Source organism: Thermobia domestica, chromosome 1 (assembly GCF_964235325.1).
Source record: "Thermobia domestica chromosome 1, izTheDome1.hap1.1, whole genome shotgun sequence".
In the NCBI taxonomy this organism is placed as follows: Eukaryota; Metazoa; Arthropoda; class Insecta; order Zygentoma; family Lepismatidae; genus Thermobia; species Thermobia domestica.
Genome location: NC_137454.1, coordinates 45788918 through 45811597, shown reverse-complemented (window position 1 = coordinate 45811597; position 22680 = coordinate 45788918). Strand labels below are relative to the sequence as shown.

At 34.8% G+C, this 22680-nt stretch overlaps 1 protein-coding gene across 1 annotated transcript in view; it reads left to right on the top strand.

Annotated features, from left to right (window-relative positions):
- The window catches only part of LOC145666031 (putative G-protein coupled receptor CG31760), an 869795-nt gene that overhangs the window by 570629 nt on the left and 276486 nt on the right, over positions 1-22680 (top strand). The window contains exon 5 of the mRNA XM_081733134.1: positions 3031-3099. Within this exon, the coding sequence (XP_081589260.1) occupies positions 3031-3099 (69 nt within the window). The remainder of the gene's footprint in view (positions 1-3030; positions 3100-22680) is intronic.

The window sequence follows — 22680 nt, the reverse complement described above, 5'->3', positions numbered from 1 at the left end:
TCATTTTCACAAAACTTCTTCGCCAAAGTTACAGCGTTTTGTCACGACACGGCAGATCTCTCCGAGGTGTTCACTAGAAACTAACTTTCTTCAATTCACAAACTATAGTTAATAAGTAAATTAATTAATAAAATAATATATTGAATTAGTGCAAATATTCTATTTAATTGGTCCATTGAAGCAAGGGCGCCGATCCTGGGGGCCCGAGCCCCCCAAAGCTCATGTGGGCCTCCTCATTGTACTTATAAATTATAATATTTGGCATAATTTGAATGCAATTTGTCTTTAAAATCCTAATATATACTTTCTGCATCTGAATGGGCCTCCCCAAACTTGGAGAGAAATGTGTGCCCTTGCATTGTAGTAATGACAAATTTTTATTGATACAAATGCCACTCTTTCTTGCTTTAGGAACAATTGAAATAAGCACAGTAACACCATTTATATTCACATAACCACATAAATACGTAACTACATAAACAAAATATTGATGTAATCTTCTGCAAGCATTCCTGCAACAAAACGTTGTAAAATATCCAAAACAGTTCGGCAAGCGAAAACAAATACGTAATTCATTATAGTTGAAGTACTCAAAAGGATTTTTGCCTGTCTCTCATTATTCTTCTAGGTAGGATAGCATATTCTATCTCATCCAGTACTTTAAATTCATCTAAAACTTCCAAATCTTTTGCAAGCATATTCACTCTGTTCACAGCTGATCATGGCGTTATCAGGGATTAATCTCCCGTTAATCTGACGATTTGGCGAGATAATCTTCAGATCAGTGTTGGTGCAACACGTTATCCTCACTTCGATTATTAACTTTAGTTTAATCCCTATCCATTATTAATCCTTGGTTGGTGCAACTGGGCATGCATGTTTCGTTTTACCGTCTGAATTAAACAATAGAGCAGTTCAAGATTTAAAGGCATAAGTATAACATGAGCAATCCTTAATAAAAAGTTTGTTATGATTTTCTAAAAGTGTAATGATCCTAAACTGTCCTAGCTGTAATGATCTATGATATTATTTACTTAAAACTCTCGTGGGAGTCTTACTCCCCTTGTTCTCTTACACAACATCCAGCCATTACAACGTAATACATGGATGTATAAATCTCGAATGGTTTATTGGAAATAATTTCATTTGATATTTTATTTGGACATAGACTGTTAAATATTGTGTTGAAAAGGTGTTAAATACCATAAAAGCATATTTAAGTTTACCAAGCTCATCACTAATGTTACTCGAGACATTTCAAACAAAACTTTTTTTTTCTTTGAAAGCACATCTATGAATATTTTAACTTTCATACCTGGCAACGCTGTTGTGAAACAATGAGAGAAAAAGAAAAGAAAATAGAATGAAAAAGAGCGTAAAATGTATGCATATTTACCAATAAATGCATGTTTGTTATATATGGATGAAGTTTTTTTTTTTTAAAAAATTTGTGCACTCGTACAGTAATTGAATTGAATAATTACATGAGAGTTTTATTGCTTTTTTCTTGGAATCGTATTCGTTTCTGATATTATACCAGACAATCGTTCCCTTATGGTTTTAATTTTAAATGATGCATAGCCTTATTTTGTATAAATACAAATTGGTTGTAATAGTATGTTAAAAGCAAATCTACCTCTATACATTTTACATGAGGCATCAAAAACAGACATGTTTGATATTCACATACCATAAAATCGTACTTGCATTTGACATATTTATTTAAACAAATCTATATAAAATTGAAAAATCAGCTAAAGCACACACTGTAAAAAAAATGAAATAGCATTTAAACACTTTTAGTACAGATGTTGAAGGGTTGAATATATCAAGCGTATTTATAAAGTGTGCTTCGCGTGTCCAAAAGCGTTCATTATCCGAAAAAAAAGTATCTAGTATGACATATTTAAAACACTTCTTCTCGGCAAACAGTTTGAAAACAAAGTAAGGACATACAATTTTGCTATTTTGTACATACATCTGGGACATACTTGGACAACACAGTGTCTACAAGGGGTGAATAAGTGTCATCTAGAGGTGTTCAAAGATTGTCGGTAGTGTGTACAGTGTCCTACTGTGTCCAAAAGTACTGTTTTTATATTTTTTGACCAAAACCTCTAGTGATAATAGTAAAAGTACTTAAGCTTATATGAATTTGCAATTGCGTTTTCTGTACTGATTTGAGAACATGAAATCCAATGAAAGTATTATTAAAAATACCCATCCAGGGGGTCACGAGGAAAATGACGACAAAGTTGAAATATTTATTTGCTAATATCTCACAAGGAAGGGTCACGCAGTGGCTCCGCTGAGATCCAAACGAGACAATTATGTTTGCATTTGATATGTTATAACTAAATGAATCCCAAAGTTATACGTGCCACCGGGCGGTATATCGTGAGTTACAACATATTTTGTAATGTAAGGACTACAAAAAATTACCTGGCAGAATAGTTTGAACCGAGTCATTTGTTCAGAAACGGTTGGGTAAGTGGAAAACTCGGACAATACGTATCCCATTATTTCCAAGGACACATTTTTTTCGGATCAAAAAGTTTGCCCCAGGGTCCTCGCAGGGTCCCAGACGGGGTCCAACTCAAAATTGCAATCTATTGCAAGAAATTACGGTTTTATCACACAAATATTCACTGTCACAAGTAAGTTAATGTTCACATCAGAAATTGCAGTTTTGTCACACAAAAGTTCACTGACAAACAGAAATTAATGTTCATATCAGAAATTACTGTTTCATCACACTCATATTCACTGACATTCCTAAAGTAATATTCACATCAGAAATCACAGTTTCATCACTCAAGTATTCACTGACAACATTAGATAATATTCATCTCATAGAAGGCACTCTGAAATTCTATTTTGTTGAAATGCTAGATTCTTCTCAGAAATCGATAATTAATTTTATATGTTCAAATTAAAATTATTCAGAAAGATAAAATGGTAATGAATGCTAGTCTATTTCTTTATACAATAATATCTTTCATAAGTGTGTTTGCTTTTCTTATTTTTCAGGTTGTCCGTGCTGCAAGTCCAGTCCTTCTTCGCGTAATCACCCTAGGAGCTTTCTTCATATACTGCACGGTATGTGAACAAAAATATTTATTTATTTAATTATATATTGCAAGCTATACAAGAGGCATTACACCCAATTACAATTTTCTCACTCATTACATCTACATATTCACATAATTAATATTTTTTTTATTCCCTTTCCTGTGTCAAATATATCAACAATCGAATTATGTTTTGCTATACCGATGAAGGAAACACAAATTCTCCATATTATAGAAATGTTAAGGGTAACTGATTCTGACTTCCTTACAGTAACATATATACAGGATGCGTAAAGAGTCCCGGAACTGTCCAATATCTCGCGAAATATACAGATCAACAAAACAAAAATAACACGTGTTACATAGTTTTGAAAAAAGCAATCCAATGATACCAAACGCAACCCCCCATACCCATCCTTTCGGGGGTACGGGCGGTAACTTTTAAATTTTAAATGGGAACTCCCATTTCCTATTGCACATTTCGATTTTCCAGAAAAAGTGACAGTGATTTGACCTAAAATTGAAAACAGTGCTTTCATGGATGCCGCATGGACGGCCAAATATTATTAAAATCTGACCTCTCAGTATCGTACTCTGTGGTCATATGGTTAGCGTACTGGACTGCAGAATCAGAGGTCGTGAGTTTGATTCCCATGCAGAGTAACATTTCTTTATTTGAATTTTTAAAACCCAAATAATAAATTCATACATTTTAACTTCGACAAAAATTATGTAGTTGTTCATATTTATTATTTTGCAAGAAAATACAAATGGTTTATTTTGTTGTAAATAATCCTATGAACACTAACCCTAATAACAATTACTAAGAACTACTTCATAAAGCTAGTTTGCAAAACAATTACCGAAATTTGTATTCTATGTAACTTGAAAAAAAGTACTAATTGAAGTTAAAACGCATGGTATTTATTTCATGGAATTTCGGTACCCCCTACCTTTGCACCCCCTAAATCCGGACCTATATATATATATATATATATATATATATATATATATATATATATATATAATCTTACTTATATATTGCCCACAGTTCGTATATACTATATATTTTAGTTATTACGTAAATTAACAATGACTGCAATAAACATACACCAGTACATAAACATACAGAATGCACAAAACTCTTTATTTTACGATATTAATGTATTTTACGGCACCATTCAAAATTACGCATTCTTTATATATATATATATTCCTTGGTGACGGTACGGGTTAACTTTAACTTCAATAGTTAGCTTTAGGTTATCTATGAATAAATAAAAGGTCATTGACTGCTATGCGAGTTTTTAATGATAGCGGGTTTTAATGAGGGGCCGCGGTGCTTCAGTGGTAAAGCGTTCAACTCTGGTGTACAGGGTCTCTGGTTCGATCCGAGCTCGCGACAAATGAACTTTGTGGTGGCGTGTGGGTTTCCTCAGGTTTTCTTCCGTTTCCTCCCACTTTCTTCATTCCATAACATAACGGTAGTTTAAAGTCCCACGATAATGTACCGAGGCTCACGCAGAGGCTGATAATTAGATGGATGATAATTGTGAAATTATGAAAGTGGGAAGAAACGGAGGAAGCCCGAGAAAAACCCACGCAGTGACTTTTGTCCACTACAATGCCCACTTGGCGGGAAATGGGATCGAATCAGGGATCACAAGTGACAGAGTTTAGCTCTCTGTCAATGAGCCAAAATATCCACTTCAGGATGTTTTCACACTTTAATCTGATATATATATATATTCGTGTGCCATTGCTGTACAGTACAAAATGGGGTTTTAAAAACTTCATCTATTAAAAATGCTTTTGCACTTTTAATAAGATATGGCTAGGGCCCATAGGTAAGATATGGCTAAGGGTCTGAGCCCCCCTTTCGACCACATAAGCTCACCTGAAAATTTCAGTTGTTTGTTGATATGTATGTAAGGATCTACTCACTCCAGTGAGCTCTTCCAGAATGATCTCGTCACCCTCCTCCTGTCTTATTGTTCTTGCTACGTCCTGGTATACTCTACACACAATTACACGAGATTTCGGACATTTTCCTATACTTGTACCATAAAACTTGCATTTATACAAATTTCAATTTTACAAGTCTACAGGAAGTGCTGTCGTCATCAGTGATGCAACAATATAAGTTTTAACTTTTGCCTCGTGAAGTTTCCTCCAAGGCAAGTAGTAATTTCTAGTTTTTGGACTCGTTTATTTTACTTGTATCACAAATCCTATGTTTGTGCCCTTTCATATTCCCATATTTAAAAGAAGAACCTTTTTGATTTTGATGAATAGGTCAGTAAATGCCAAAATTTGAGATATTCACTGCCCTCTACCTCATAAACAACTTCAGATTAAGCGTGGAAATTTCATATAGGACATAATTTAAATTTCGGAAGTTTCCTAAATAACGAAAATTTCAAGTTTCTAAGTTTACAGGACGTATCGAATCGTTTTGAATCGTTTTCATATTTGTGTCAAAATCTATTTTTTGCATTTCTTTCACGTTCTCCTCTAAGTTCTTCCATATAAACGGAAAAAAATTCAACTGTTTGGACTTTTTTTCTACTAAACCTGCACTTGTGTCAAATTTCAAGCTTCTATATCAACAGGAAATTTTCTAAAGGTTTCGAATCATTGTCATAAGTAACATAGCAACATGTTACTTTCCTACCCGCACTACGTTTTGTCCTTAGAAGAGAAATGTTCAGTTTTTTCGATCTTTTCGTTACTTTGTATCACAAATCCTACATTTTTGCCAAATTTCAAAGTCTAATGGCAAATTTCCATGTCTACAATGAGAAACCTACAAGTTCAGAATCGCCGCAAGTGACGCAACAATACATTGTTTTGCTCTTGTCCCCTATAATTTTCCACCCTTAGACAGGGAAACTTTTAATTTTCAATTTTCTCCTTTGTAATTACAAGAAATCGTACAGTTCTACCAAATTTCAGGTTTCTATGCCTCCATGAAGTGTTCTCTAAGTTTTATTTCTGTTTACCATCCCACGTATATGACCTTTCAGGCTGAAGGAGAGAATTATCAAGCTAAATGAATGATGATGAAAAAAATGGTGGAATGAGAAGGTGAAAGGAAACGGGAGTATCCCGAGAAAACTTACGGACAGGATTTTGTCCAGCACAATCATAATTGGCGGGGATCGAACCAGGGACCCCACGCACTAGAAATAAACGCTCTACTACTGAGAAACCGTGGCCCCTAGTACTTGTACTGCCAGGAGACTCAACTAACGAATTAATACATTAGATTCTAAGCAGTGACTAGATGTCCATTATAGCTTGTTATAGCGCACATTTTGACTTATTTCTTTTAAAAAATGCATGTTCTTCTTCCATTGGTAAAGTATGTTAGTTCATATGGGTGTCATCCATCAGCAAGATTAATTTAGAAACACATACACTTGCGCGACTTCTGCCTTAGAGTTTTTCAATGAAATATTAATTAAATCTCCGGAAATTTCTGCTTCCTTGTTTTCCATTGGATATTTTCTACGGATCTGATTTAACTATGTTTGCATGATGTAAATCTATTGCGCTTGCGTCGTTACATCAAAAGTCTTCGTGTTTATCTTTTATAAAATAAATAAATATTTATCCTTCGTTTTATGTGTTTACGCTTTTCTCAATAACGGTGCTAATTGGAACAATCATACACGAGCACCTGCACATATCTCTCGGACTCACTCACCAGATTTTTCTCTTACCTATCCAATCAAATCTGCCAGTGTATCCAACTAACGAGAGTATCACCAAATCATATTCGTATTTCATAATCTCTCGTATGATATAGAAAGGATATAAATTTGAAATACTATATTCTCATGACATTTCTGCACATTCGTTCAATGTTTTTAATTCTACTTTTAACTTTAGGTTCCATCCCAAATAGCCTCAGAGCTGAAAAGGTACATTAAACTCAACCTAATCCAAGTACAGTAATGCTCCGGTTATCCGCGGAATTGAGTGGCAAGGGAACTGTGGATAGCGAAAATCGCGGATAACCAGAAAAGTACTAAAAAAGAGGTGCAAACACCCCAAAAAATTCAGCATAAAATGTATTTATTGTACAAAAACATAAAAATTTTAAAATATTTTTTGCTCTACATATACCGTAATTCATAAGAGAATAGTAAACAGAAACAAATTCTGTCTGTAAACCTGTCAGTAATTTTCAACCTTCAGACTGTAAGTTCTATTGTATTTATCTTGTTCTTGGCTTGGATTTTTTTTTTTTTTTTTTTTTTTTTTTTTTTTAAGGTTCGTAATTAACTCTCCACTGGTTGCCCGCGAAATCTCACTCCACAGTGAATAAAGAATATAATTTGCTACCACACAAAACACTCTACCCAATACCCATTTTCCGTGCCTTACAACAATCGGTTTCTACTTATCAGAATAGAGTTGCACTTTGAAACGTGCACTATTATTGGAAATATTGATTTTTATAGATATGCTACATTGACTTAATCCCTAGTCTTTCCTTGCAAGGGCTGCTATCGGCTGGAGGAATTCCACTCACTTTCTCTCGCTTAGCAACAGCTGAAACATTATTGGCTCAACGCGTGGGTGTGTTAGGGTGTGAACGTTAGTTCGCACTTTTGCCACGGCTCAAGACATTTTGGCAGCACAATAAAATGCAATATAGTTTTATGTTTTAGAACATACAGTATTTATTTGCATCTGGAGTGCCAGTCCTCAGCGGCGACTACGCATGAATATATATATTTTTTTCGCGTCACTCGTGGATAAACTGCACTGCGGATCATCCAATCGAGGATAATCGAAGCTGTACTGTACTTGCAAAATTGGTAATCTGTACTTTGTATGTATCTAAGTTTCCGGCAATTCGCGTAACCCGAACTATATACGAAATTTAAGGCATGAGTTTACTTTTTTTTAATGTGTGGAATTAAAAAAATTGCTATGCTATCCTGTTCAGAATTGCTATAGTACAATAATTTAATTGAAATTTGGTTCATTTGTGTGTGTGTTTTTTATTATTATTATTGGGAATCAAATTGAAGATGTGAATGTTACATATTCCTTCATAATGTAACTATGTGCACACATATTGAGTTCATACCTATGTGTAAATAACTGTTGCAAATTCCTGAGATTCTAGGGATGTAGGTATGAAAACATTACCCTAGTGGTAAGTGAATACTAATTTATTAAACATTGTTACACATGAGATTGATTTTACGTCTCTTCAATAATAATTTGCAACCTTTTGTAATAAGGTCCTTTGTGTTTTCTGCAAACAAGCCCTACATATAGACCTATCCTATCCGTGATGACACATCATAGCGCCAATGCATTGATTAGTTTGTGGTCTCCTGATCATTAGAGAAGCGATCAGGTTTCATCAAAGTTCACACAATTCCGTTGAATGTACTTGTTTGCACGAGGTGAGAAACTATTCCAAAGCGTATCTCCTACACTTCCTCTCTCTTCCTTTGTTCATTAGCTGCTAAAACGGGTTCATATAGAGAAGGATGGTGAATACCTATTCTTTTTCCCCCATCGGGATTTTTTTTTTTTTTTTTTTTTATCCCTGGTTGGCACTGTACGATAGAAATAGCTACTTCACCTCTTCATAATCTCTCTTCATTTCCTCTTTCTCGTAAACAGAGCTCTTTCAAAAATATTACTTTCCACGAAATTATCAATTATATTCCGTAGCACAACAGGATTTACTTTCAACCCTACTACACCTTTACATGTTCCACTCCCGGCAAAATTAATTTCGTGTTGTATTTGTTTCTTTCTCAATGATCTTTGGAATTCCAATGCATTCTGAGGGAAAATTCTATACAATATTATTACGTAGCATGTAGCGAGTAAATGTCCAAATATGTTACATTTAGCGATCAATAGATCTCGTTAAGCTAAAAAAAAAATGACATGGGTTAAGCTCAATTCTCATGTGTCGTTTTTGAAATAAGCGGGAAAAAAACGAATCTTTTTTGTAAACATACTAATTGATGTGCTAAAACCACATCATCACTTAAGATGAAACTGATAATCAAGTATATAGAGTCAAGCTTTTAGAGGGGGATTTAGAATTTAGATATCTGGGCTTTCGGCATCTTCCGTCTAGTATGAGGGATGATGTCCCTTGGTTGAGCACACTCTCTGGGGAAAGGGAACGAAGAAAGGATTGGGGAAGAAAAGAAGCGGCCTGGGACTTATAAGGGCATTTATTCCGATGTTGGGCGTCCGCTTTCGCCACGTTTTTTCCCTGTCATCTCCTTTCCCATATTTTCTGCAATTGGTTTTTAGGTTCATTAATCCGTGCTCTTTACAAACTTTTAAAAGATTTTGCTCGTTATCAACGATATTGCTTCACAAATGTTACAACTTTTAGTTCGCTGCCCTTGTACATTCGCCATATTGATAACATAAATGCTTGTTACTTTCCCACAATGCAACTGTTTGGTCACCTTGCGCCAAGTAGTTCCCTCCGCTCGGCGTATAGTCCCATGTTTAAAACCGCTTATATATAACAAATAAACAGATTTTTCGAGACCCTTATATATTATCAAACACACAAACGATCAAATTATCCATATCTTTCCCTTAAATTTTAAAAATTTTGCTGGAAACGGACGCCCAACTTTGGAACTTAGCCCCCTATAAGTTAGGTACAACTCTGGCAGTTGCCTGGCGTGAATGAGGAAATCTTCATTCAAGAAGGCTGGCCTGTGTGTTACACCCTTCTAGGTTACAGGTTCGGAAACAAGACGGTGTGCCCTCATAAGAAAGTGGCTAATTGGATGTAGCTAACGAATTTGATGAATATTGTGTACATGGTTAAGTTGAGCTAGATACCAATAAAAGAAAACTTAGATCGTCAGATCTGAGTAAATCGTACATCCAATGTAGTTTCATACAGCTAATGATAACTATAGAATTCCGTAGGATGTTGGTTTACATATACATCATTTTCTTATTAAACTTCCTTGCGACAAATCCCTTTTACCAAACTAGAAAAACACATAAATAAATAATTGCAATTTATTTTCTAAAGTGAGTATTTTGGTGTCTAAACTACATAAAATTATTTTACAAGATTATTCTGTCGTTACCTTTTGTTTCTAAGACAATAAACTATATACACAGATCACATAGCTATATACGCGACACATTTACTTTCTTCTTTTTTTAAATTTAATTAAAAAATTTTTCAAAGATTATTTATATGTCAGAGAGACAATTTTACAACATAAACATGGGGTAATTAACAAGTAGTAAACTTAAACCCAATAACACAGATATACATAACGTCGGCATATTGAATATAAACATAAACCAAACATTCAAACATTAACATTGAAATAAAATGAACAAACTTTTTAGACATGACCATAATAAAACAAGGAGAAGGGATAGTTACGAGGTGGTACCAGAAAGAGTGCTCAGCGGGAGTGTACTGCCATGAGAGGAGCGACGTGGATAGGAGTACAAAAAAAAATTTCATAACAAATATGATAAGAAGAATAGAAATGCTGGAGGACGAAGAGGAAGGAAGGAAGGAGAGCGTACAGAAATTCGGTTAGAGAAGAACGGTTACAGCAAGAAAGAGTTAGAGAAGGAAGAAGAACGCAGGAAGAGGAAGAGAGGAAAAAAAAAGAAGAGGATGAGAGTGGAAAATGGCATGGCATAGAAAGTATGGGAGAAGAAACGGAGAAACAAGAATTTATTGAAGAAAGGAGGGGTCAGAACTTATAGAAAGAGTGGAGAAACTTTATTAAGATCGATAAAGAAGAAGAATAGAAAAGGAACTAAAAAGATTAATGAAGAGGAAGAAGGAGTCATCTATAGGGTATGGTGTGAGGGCTGCGATATGTCATATATAGGAGAGACAGGAAAGAGAATGAAAGAAAGGATAAAACAACATGAAGATGATGTTAGGAGGAAGAAAGATACCAATGCCATATACAAACATGTTAAGGAGACGAATCACGGAATTAATTGGGATAAGACGGAAGTATTGGAGATGGAGAAAAGAATGATAATAAGGAAGTGGAAAGAAGCAGATTAGATAAAGAAGGTAGGAAGAGATAAACTGATGAACTGGACAGGGGGCTTACCTATTAATGAATTATGGCAAGGAAGTTTGAATAGCATAGAGAAAAAGAAAATAAATTTAAAAAAGCCCTTATAAGAACCAAAAATAAAGGAACGTGATTAGTTGGAAAGTGAAAACGAAGACTTATGGGATTGGCTGAAGGCCTCAGTAAATAGGAATAATAATAATAATAATAATAATAATAATAATAATAATAATAATAATAATAATAATAATAATAATAATAATAATAATAATAAGATATAAATAAATAAATAAAAATAAAAAAGTACAACAATAACTATACATATGTCTGTTAAAAGAATTTAAACTTTTTCATAATAATGACTATATATATGACGGTTAAATAATTTAAACTTTGTCATAACAATATTTATATATATGTCTGTATTTTCATTTATTTTCGATAGTGTCTGAAGAAGGATATGCTACATATCCGAAACAGTTACAAATTATAATTTAAAATAAAGTGGGTTTTAAGTTTTGGTCAGTGTCTTTTTTGTTAAAGTAATCAATCCAAAGCCATGAATAGTCTTACTAAAAAAAATGAACAAAGCTGAAACGGGCCGTTACACCTGAAAAAGCTTTTTACCCGTTTTCGACAGACCACCCCCACCGGGAATCCAACCCGGGACCGCTCGCATCGAAGTGAGTCAAGCTTTTAATTATGACTCTCAGTAAGACTACAGTACACAGTATGGATAATGAGATATAACTAAAAATGGTAATTAGCACTTAAACTTCAATATTTGTCTAGCTACAGCGTGACGAAAAAGTTCCTTTACACCCGAATCAAATGCGTGTAACAGTGTAAGATGTTGACACATTTAAAATTTGAACCTCTCATCCTGATCATTGATATGGCAACAGTGCTTCTCACGTGAATTCCTACATGATTTTCGCGTAATCACTCCATGACGTGCAATGAGGGAGGAAAATAAATTGGATTGATAGAAGGTTGATGGGGACGTCAACATCGAGGCTAATTGTCTTCATCACGATCAACACGATTTCTGAATAGACAGCGATTGATTGATTGAGGTTTAATGAGGACGTCAACATCGAGGCTAATTGTCTTCATCACGCCCAACACGACTTCTGAATAGACAGCGATTGATTGATTGAGGTTTAATGGGGACGTCAACATCGGGGCTAATTGTCCCCGTCACGATCAACACGATTTCTGAATAGACAGCGATTGATTGATTGAGGTTTAATGAGGACGTCAACATCGGGGCTAATAGTCCCCGTCACGATCAACACGATTTCTGAATAGACAGCGATTGATTGATTGCGGTTTAATGAGGACGTCAACATCGGGGCTAATAGTCCCCGTCACGATCAACACGATTTCTGAAAATACAGAGATTGATTGATTGAGGTTTAATGAGGAAGTCAACATCGGGGCTAATTGTCCCCGTCACGATCAAGACGATTTCTGTATAGACAGCGATTGATTGATTGAGATTTAATAAGGACGTCAGCATCGAGGATAATTGTCCTCGTCACGATCGATACTGACGTTGTAGAAATGAACACTAAAATCAAAGAATAAAAAAAATGCTGCAAAATATAAATAAAGACCGGAAACAAGAAATAATATAATAAACATATTAGAATAAATACATAATAACAAAGAAGAAGAAATAGTATTAATAGAACAGCAGCTAGAAGATAGAACAGTAACAATAAAGAGGGAATATATATATCTATATCTATATCTATATCTATATCTATATCTATATATATATATATATATATATATATATATATATATATATATATATATATATATATATATATATATTTTGTAATGCGCCGCTAATCTATACCTACACCTCAGCGCATTACTTAGTATTTGGACAAGGGGAAATTTGACACTGGTCTCTACCCTCAGATACTAAAATTAAAATATACTAATATTTTTTCGAATCGATAATAATCAATAAGAAAATAGTTGATGAATTTAAGAAGATTGAAGATTAATTAAAATATCTCCTTTAAGAATTGCTATCCAGAATTAAATATATCTTTTGAAGGTAAAATATGTTTAATATTAATTATTTATTTGTGGCAGGAGATATGAAAGAAATAAAAATGTATTAATTTTAAAGTTTAGGTCAAAGAGACTTTTCTCTGCCTGAACCGTTTCTTCCACCCATCAATAACAATGATAATCAAAATTTTAGAATATAAAGTAAATTTTATATGTTACAAAATTTTATGTCTGCGACTATATCTATGAAATCCAATACTACAGTTTAGTTTTACAGTTCTGAAACAAGTTTATTTTAATGGTTCCAAACTACATACGTTTGTATGATCTTAACTATGACAGATGAAGCCTTATAAGTTTTTTTCTTATAATTAATTATAGTAATATCGTCTTTGGAACCAACGAACCTGCAGATAAAGAAAAGAATTTTAATAATATATTAAAAAGGAATAAAGAAGGAAGGAAGAAAGGAGAATAAAATGAAGAAATAATAATGATAATAATATATTGAATGAATAATGTATTATTTAATATGAAGAAAAAATAATATACAAATGATGAATAAAATAATGTATTAATTAATTAATGCAGAGAAGATTGAATCATAATAATTACTTTATTAAGGATATGACTCTAGAAAGGACGCGATGTGCTGAATCCTGTCAAAATCAGAAGACACAAGGATCATTAAAATATATGTATATATATAATGAAACCAAATGTATTCGAAATTATTTTACTTACCTGTCTTTCTAACGCTCCATGTGATAAGTATTGAACTTTTATGAAGTATTTATAAATCAAAGTTTACAATAATCCTAATGCAAGTTTTATTTCAAATATTTAAAAAATTAGTGTAACATATCCATTTTCTCAGTTTCGCCGAGCTACGCTGTTTTCATTCCCAGATGTTATTTCACATGTTATCCATGAACTTGTTTAATCTTTGTATCCTTCAGTTATTTTCCCGTAACACAAGCTAAATGGGATGGCGACCGCTGCGCGATGGGCCAACGCTTCAGACGTTTCCAATGTTTGTCAACATTTAAATATTTTTCAATACAAGCTATTGTTGTAGTATAATAATAATAATAATAATAATAATAATAATAATAATAATAATAACAATTCCGCATAACAACAAATCACATCGATGTAAATATAATATACATACCACAACAAGTAGCGAAACAATAACAAAGTATAGGAAAGAGCTAACTCAAGAGAGGGTTGATTTCTATTGTCCTGTACAATATATATATATATATATTAGGGATGGCCAAAATTTTCCGGAATCCGGATTCCGGAAATTTTGTTTTCCGGAATCGGAAAATTTGCTTTCCGGAATTCGGAAAAATTCCGGAATTCAGGAAAATTACGGAATTCGGTAAAATTCCGAAATTCAGAAAAATTCCGGATTTCGGAAAAATTCCGGAATTCAGAAAAATTCCGGATTTCGGAGAAATTCCGGAATTCAGAAAAATTGCGGATTTCGGAAAAATTCCGGAATTCGGAAAAATTCCGGAATTCAGAAAAATTCCGGATTTCGGAAAAATTCCGGATTTCGGAAAAATTCCGGAATTCAGAAAAAATCCGGAATTCGGAAAAATTCCGGATTTCGGAAAAATTCCGACATTCGGAAAAAATCCGGAATTTAGAAACAATCGGAATTTTTCCGAGATCCGTAATTTTTCCGATTTTACTTTCCGGATTCCGGAAAGTAAAAATTCTGGAATTGCCCATCCTTAGCTAGTAGCTGTTAAAAGGAAACACAATAATGAATAGGCTCTATATACTGTATTAATTTCTTGTAGTTGGATATGTCTTTATCATTTACGTAGACAATTGCTACTGCAGTTATTTACTACTTTATGAGAAAGGTCTTATTTTCACACACAAAAAAGTCGCCGGTATGTCTCAAACATTATCGCGTTCCCACCTGCAGCTGCTCCAAAGCACTGCAAACTACTTTTTAACCAGGCGAAAGGCAGTGAAGGAAAATAAATCTCAATAAATATTCTAATAACATTCGCTTATTGTCAACATACCTACAGTGAGCGCAGAAAGTGTTCGTACACCGTGCATACTTTATATTGAAAACAGCTAGCATGAGAACGGGAGGTGGAAAATATATATATAACCAGAATTAAGACTACACATTCATACATTTTATTTCTATATACAAGAGAAAGGCCAAACAAACACAATCACTGTTTTGTTCAGAAGAAAAGAGAGAATTCCATTTTTGTAAACGCAAAAAGTCACCGTACACTTCTGCTTGAATTAATGCTAATAAAGTATATTACGTTATTTAATATTTTGTGGGAATACCCTGTGCGTTAATGATTGTCTGTAGTCTTCGTGGGATTGATTTCACCTGTAGTAGTTCGTAGTTCTGTAGTTTCGGGACTGATTATGCGCATTCTTCTTGAATAGCTTTTCTTAGGCCTTCTTTAGTAGACAAGCTGTGCCTTCTGATTCTTGTCTCCAGAACAGATCATAGATGTTCTATGGGGTTCATGTCTGGGGATTGGGGAGGTGTGCGAAGCTGTTTCAAGGTATTAAAGAGTCAGGGGCGGATCCAGAGGGGGGCGATCGGGGCGATCGCCCCCCCCCCCCACAAGAGAAGACTTTCTTATTTTATATATAAATAAACCCATCCATAACAAGTTTGGAGCTCTTAAAAGTAGCAGTATTACCGCCGACCGCCCCCCCCCCAGAAGTCCGTCCTGGATCCGCCCCTGGCAAACCTTGCAGACAGGCCTCGTTCAACAGTACAAACAATAATTGCGATGTATAATGTTTCTATCACTGTGCGAAACCATAAAAAAATAATAAAAAAATAATAATAATAAAAAGAACTGGAAGACCAAGAGTGTTGAGTGAACAAGGTAAACGTTACATTATTAGGGAAAGAAAAAAGGTTCCAAAAAGTACTGCTGTGCAATTGGCAACGGATCTGGAAACACGCGGTGTTAAAGTATCAGCCAGTACAGTGCGAAATATTTGCAGGGTATCATGGTCGGATAGCCAGGAAAATGTTCTGGGTGAACAAGACAAATCGTATAAAGAGACTAAAGTTTGAAATAGAGTATAAAGATAAGGGATCAGGCTTCTTTCTGGAATAGGGTCATATTTTCGGACGAAAGTAAATTTAATTTTATCGAGTCCAATGGGAGGCGTATGGTATGGCGCAAGGTGAATACAGAGATGAATCCACAAAATCTCGTCCCTAAAGTAAGACACGGAGGAGGGTCCGTGCTCGTCTGGGGTTGTATGAGTGCCTGAGGAGTGGGTCGTCTCCACCTTATCGATGGAGTGATGATCCACAAAGTGTATATTAACATATTAAAGGAATATCTCCATACTAGTGCGCAGAAGATGGTTCTTGAAAACAATTTATTGTTCAGCAAGACAACGACTCCAAACATACAGCGGAAAATACTCGATTGTGGCTACTCTATACAGGGGCGGATCCAGGACGGACTTCTGAGGAAGGGGCGGTCAGCAGTAATACTGCTACTTTTAAGAGCTCCAAACTTGTTATGGATGGGTTTATTTATATATAAAATAAGAAAGTTTCCTCTTGTGGGGGGAGGGAGCGATGGCCCCGATCGCCCCCCTCTGGATCTGCCCCTGAGGTTTGCTATCTTTCTCAAAGACTTACCCTTCTTATGCACTTTAATAATTACTTTTCTTGTCTCCTCATTTGTTTCTGTTCGGTTGCTTCCCATTTCGACAGCCCACCGTGCAGTTTTTTCACTCCTATTCACAACTAAACTTATTCTGTTACTCGTCATGCTATACAGAGGTGTATACTCAGGTGAATACTAGTGAACCCCAGTTGTGGTATCTTTGTTTCGTATTCGTACATCAGGTGTACGATCATTTTTTGCGTCTACTCTATACATTTTCTACGGAATTTATTTACTTTCTGACCATTAAACTTGTCTTTGTGGTTCTTTATTGATATATTCATAAAGCTTAGTTTTCATTATTCATATTGTGTGTGTTATTACACTTCTTAAATTTTCTGTTTTTTTTTCGCAGGCATTCTCGTTTCAATAGCATAGGTGTACGAACACTTTCTGCGCTCACTGTATGTACAGTAAATACAAATTTATAATTTTTTACTTTACGAAGTATACAATGTCATCATCATAGGTATTCTGCCTTTATTGGCAGGTCACTTGCCGCAGCTGAGAACCTTCCATGCTCCACGGTCCTCCGCTAACCTTTTCGTCTTCGCGTATGATCTTTCTGTTTTAATATCATCCATTAATTGTAGTCTCCTTCGCCCCCTCCCTCTCTTTCCCGCCACCATACCCTCTAGGATGTCCCTCATGATACAATCTCTTCTTAGGCAATGTCCCAACCAGTTTCTCTTCCTCTTCCTAATAATATCTAGAAGTGTTCTTTTCTCACCCACCATTTCTAACACTCTCTCATTCGTTTTCCACTCGACCCAACTAATTCTTTCCATTCTTCTCCACACCCACATTTCGAAGGCTTCCAGTCGATTTTCGTCACCTTTACGTAATGTCCACGTTTCCGCCCCATACAGTACAACACTCCACACGAAGCATTTTATGAGTCTTTTTCTCAACCCTTTGTTCAAGGTCCCACAAAACAGACTTTTCTTTCTTTTAAAGGCTTCTTTCGCCATTCCTATCCTTGCTTTTATTTCACGTTCGCATTTCATGTCATTACTAAGAATTCTACCCAGGTATCGAAAACTATTCACTTGTTCTATTTTCTCCTCTCCTACTTTTATATTTGACACAGACCCCTTCGTTCCAATCACCATGGCTTTTGTCTTTCTAACATTTATTTTCATCCCATATTCTTCAAAGCCCTTTCTCATTTTTTCTAAAATTTTATTGATTTTCTTTTCAGATTCTGCAACAAGCGCCATATCGTCTGCAAATCTTATACATCTAATCATTCTACCTCCTACCGAAATGCCATCATCATGTAGGCTCTTTTTCACTATCTCTTCTAGATAGACATTAAATAGTGTTGGCGAGAGGCAGCATCCTTGTCGAACTCCCCTTCCAATTGCACTCTCTTCCGTCAGTTCTTCCCCTATCCTAACACTTACTTGTTGGTTCATGTATAAGTTTCTTATTAGTCTTCTATCTTTCCATTCCAACCCTATCTTCGTTAGAACTCCCAACAACAATTCCCAATTCACGCGGTCAAAAGCCTTTTCAAGATCAATAAATATAACATACACCTCTTTCCCTTTTTCTATAAATCTTTCACCGATCGCCCTTAATAATCCAATTGCATCTCTTGTGCCCTTGCCTCTTCTGAGCCCGACCTGCTCCTCCTCAACCTCTTTATTTGTTCTTTCATATAACCTTCTGTTCAGTATTCGGAGCAGAATTTTAGCTGCATGAGATATGAGACTAATAGTTCTATAATCCTCACATCTCTTTGGGTTCGATTTCTTAGCCATCGGTATCATGATCGTTTTTAGAAAGTCTCTTGGCCATTCTCCTGTTTCATATATTTCATTGCATAGTCGCCACAATTCTTTCTTTCCCTTGTCTCCTATATTTTTAATGAATTCTATTGGTATGTTATCTATTCCTGTTGCCTTTCCATTCCTAATCTCGGATATAGCCTTTTCAAACTCATCCCGAAGAATACTAAATCCTTTATCATTATGTAATTGTTCAATAATTAACATAAGCAGGCATTCATTAATTTATATTAATATAATAATTAACAAAACTAATAAGCGGGTGATTGATGACTCAGTGGTAGAGTTTTCATCTATGGTATACTAACCCAGGACATGTGGGTTTTCGATGGCTAATTTTGTGTTCGAAAATTTTCCCGGTGGTACTCTTGGTTCCCTTTCTTATATTTGTTCCATCATCACTCATTAACGAATTTAGTTGATCAAAACTCTATAGCCATATATTCATTCTGTCCGTCAGTGAAACAAACAGTCTCAAGAACTATCTGATGGATTATCAATCAATTTTGGCCATGATGTGCAGAGTCAATAGTTAAGAATCGAGTTCCCTGATGAATGTAATATTCAAACCGGAAGCGGTACAAATCAACCATTTCCGGTTTTAACGTTAATCATTATATAGTAAATATGGTAATAGATAGCGAGAAGCGGTTTCCAGTAATCGACATATATAACATTCATGTAGATAGAATGTTACCCAGTTTGTGCATCTGCTGAAAATAATGAGCTTAGGTATTTAGAGAGCATTTTCCGCTTTAGAAAATGTGTGCTTGGTAAAGAATGTAGAGAATTAGCTGAGTCAGGCACGTAGCTAGAATATGGTAATAGGAAGGGGGGGGGTCTGTCACGAAATACTGTGGTTATTTACCAGGGGCTCAATCATTCTAAACTATTTTATTGGCAACATATATTGGTTCGTTTAGCCAAGATTTCTAATGGGGGCATGATATGAAATACTGTGGTTACACACCAGAGGCTCGATCAATCTAAATATTTTACTGACAACATACCCATATTGATTGGTTAGGACAATAAAATGAGGATATATTTTAATATAATGAGGATATATAGTAAGTATTTTAATAAGAAGCTATGAAGAAATCTCGAGTAAAAGAATATAAAAAAAGTATTGAAAAAGATATCGTCTTTCGAGGTCATTCGAACGGTGTCGAGAATTTTGCGTCTGGGAAATTTGCGCCCTACCTCAAGAACAGGGAAAATTGCGCCTGCGATGTACACTCATGTCCAAAATTATTGTCGCATGTCTATAAATATATTTTTCTAGGAATATAATTTGATAACGAATTCGCTCGGTATTTCTTATAATGTTATTACGTGTATAATCGGCAAAGACATGTATGTGGCAAATTTCATGTCAAAAGAGCAGTAAATAAGAACAATAAAACGAAAATAAAACTTTCTTGTCCATTTAGCAACATTTTGTTTTCCTCATTGTAATTTTCGTATTTATTATTCTTTTCCTATGAAATTTACCACAAATATACATTTCTCGATTATACACATAGTAGCAATATTAAACGTACCCTGTAAAATAATTATCAAACCATATTCTTACAAGAGGACAGTTATAGATATGCGACAATAATTTTGGACATGAGTGTACCTCCACCGGGAAGTTTGAGCCCTGCGAAATAAAAGAACCTATTGGAGCTTACGCATTTGCTCGGAGGGGCTGACATTACAGCATAAACAATCCTCCCCCCACAACCATGCCATTTGTGATTTATTTTCATTGTGGCTATATAAGGGGAGAATAAACTTCAATATAAGCCAAAAGAACACAACGGATCAACGCAATCACTGCTTCTTCCAGAGATGATTTTGGGGGAACACTGGCCTCCCCAGAGCTCTCAGAGTGCCCCCTCGGAGGAGACCAAAATAATACGTCTATAATATAATAATAAATAGAATAGTACCAGCAGTGACCCCCCTCCGGAATACTAAATGTGCCCCCCGGAACATTTTTCCTGAAAGAACGACTGAACGCAATTGTGTGTTTGAAGTGTAATTCCAGCAAGTAAACACACTGTACATAGTTTTCTTGATAATATTACTGAACTGATTTTACATTCACTTTACATTTTCTTTTCTATATTTTGTGTCCTGAAAAGCCAAATAACTCGCAAGGATTGTGAACAGAGATATCTGGGTAGAGCCAAACAGCCTTTTGTAGATTAAATTATACTCTTTGATTATATTAATAAATAATTATATATCAGTCATTTATACGTTTATTGTAAATTTTGTAGTATAATGAAAAATTGTATTTGTATGGATTGCCCTTTAGTGAACGAAAATTGTATTTTTTTCATTTGTTCGGAATATTATAACGGATGGAGTAACTCACTGAGACGATGAGAGGCAAGCCTAGTTCAAGTGCGAGTGGAACTACAAACAATACAATAATAAGTTGAATTGTAGGGCGCTAACATCCCAGTGCAAATATATAGCCGGTGCATTTTCCCCTCTTTTTGGGGTAGGGCGCAAACATCCCAGTGCAAACATATTGCGAGCGCATTTTTTCCTATTTTTGTGGTAGAGCGCAAATTTCCCGGGCGCAAAATTCTCGCATTCAAGGAAAATATAATGTCCGTGAAGTTGACAAGCCACTTATGTAAGACTCCAATTTCGACTTTAAACGTCGCTAGTGCTACGTTAGTGTTCGATAGTGACGCAAATCGTTAGTACTCCAACTGCATGCCAACACGCCCACTTCTAAGAATCATCTCAAAAATGAGGTTAACCGTTAGAGCAAGTAAGTGCTCATTGGTGCCATTAACATTAACGTTAATGCCTCCATCGTACGGCCCTTTGAGTAATAATAACACCACGTTTTTTGCTAGTCTCAATGCGTCCCTGTATTCTCGCAAACATTCTGACGTGCCCAAGTTAGTTACTTTTTTTTTTTGGGACTATTGTTTATCTGTTATTGTTTATTGTTTATTGCTAGTCTGCAGAGTAGTCCTTACATTAATATGCCATTGTCCTTGATAATCATTGCGTATTTACAAGCAATTTGTTATTACTGTTAGAAAATATCAAAAAACAACAGATAAAATCTACTACTTAACGGTTCATATTTTTCTTTTACAGTACATAAACGATTAATAATAATAATAATAATAATAATAATAATAATAATAATAATAATAATAATAATAATAATAATAATAATAATAATAATAATAATAATAATAATAAGAAGAAGAAGAAGAAGAAGAAGAAGAAGAACAAGAAGAAGAAGACTATTCCAGCATAAAAGTTATCAATTGCATCACACTGGCAACAAGCGACGCATATTTTAACTTCATAAAAAATCGTTTCTCACGATTTTCTGGAAAACTACGTAACATAACATCTTCATTATGTCAAGTTGTTTATCTCAGTGTGATATATATCTTACCTCTGGACAATATCACAGTAAAAAAAAAAAAAAAATTAAATATTAGGAGTACATCGTACTTTTGGACTACATCTCATTAACCATGGGAAGATTGAGTAGTGTATACTTTAGGATGTAAGTTTCAGCTTAACTTGCATCATACATTCTTACGATTACTAAAAGGAAATTTGTTCGTTTGCATTTGAACAAAATTCTTAGGATTACAAAAAGAAAAAATAATTTTTCCGAATTCCGGAATTTTTCTGAATTCGGGAATTTTTCCGAAATCCGGATTTTTTCCGAAATCCGGATTTTTTTCCGAATTCCGGAATTTTTCTCAATTCCGGATTTTTTCCGAAATCCGGAATTTTCCCGAATTCCGGATTTTTTCCGAAATCCGGAATTTTTCTGAATTCCGGATTTTTCCCGAAATCCGGAATTTTTCCGAATTCCGGAATTTTTCTGAATTCCGGATTTTCCCGAAATCCGGATTTTTTTCGAAATCCGGAATTTTTCCGAAATCCGGAATTTTCCGATTTTACTTTCCGGATTCCGGAAAGTAAAAATTCCGGAATTGGCCATCCCTAATATATATATATATATATATAG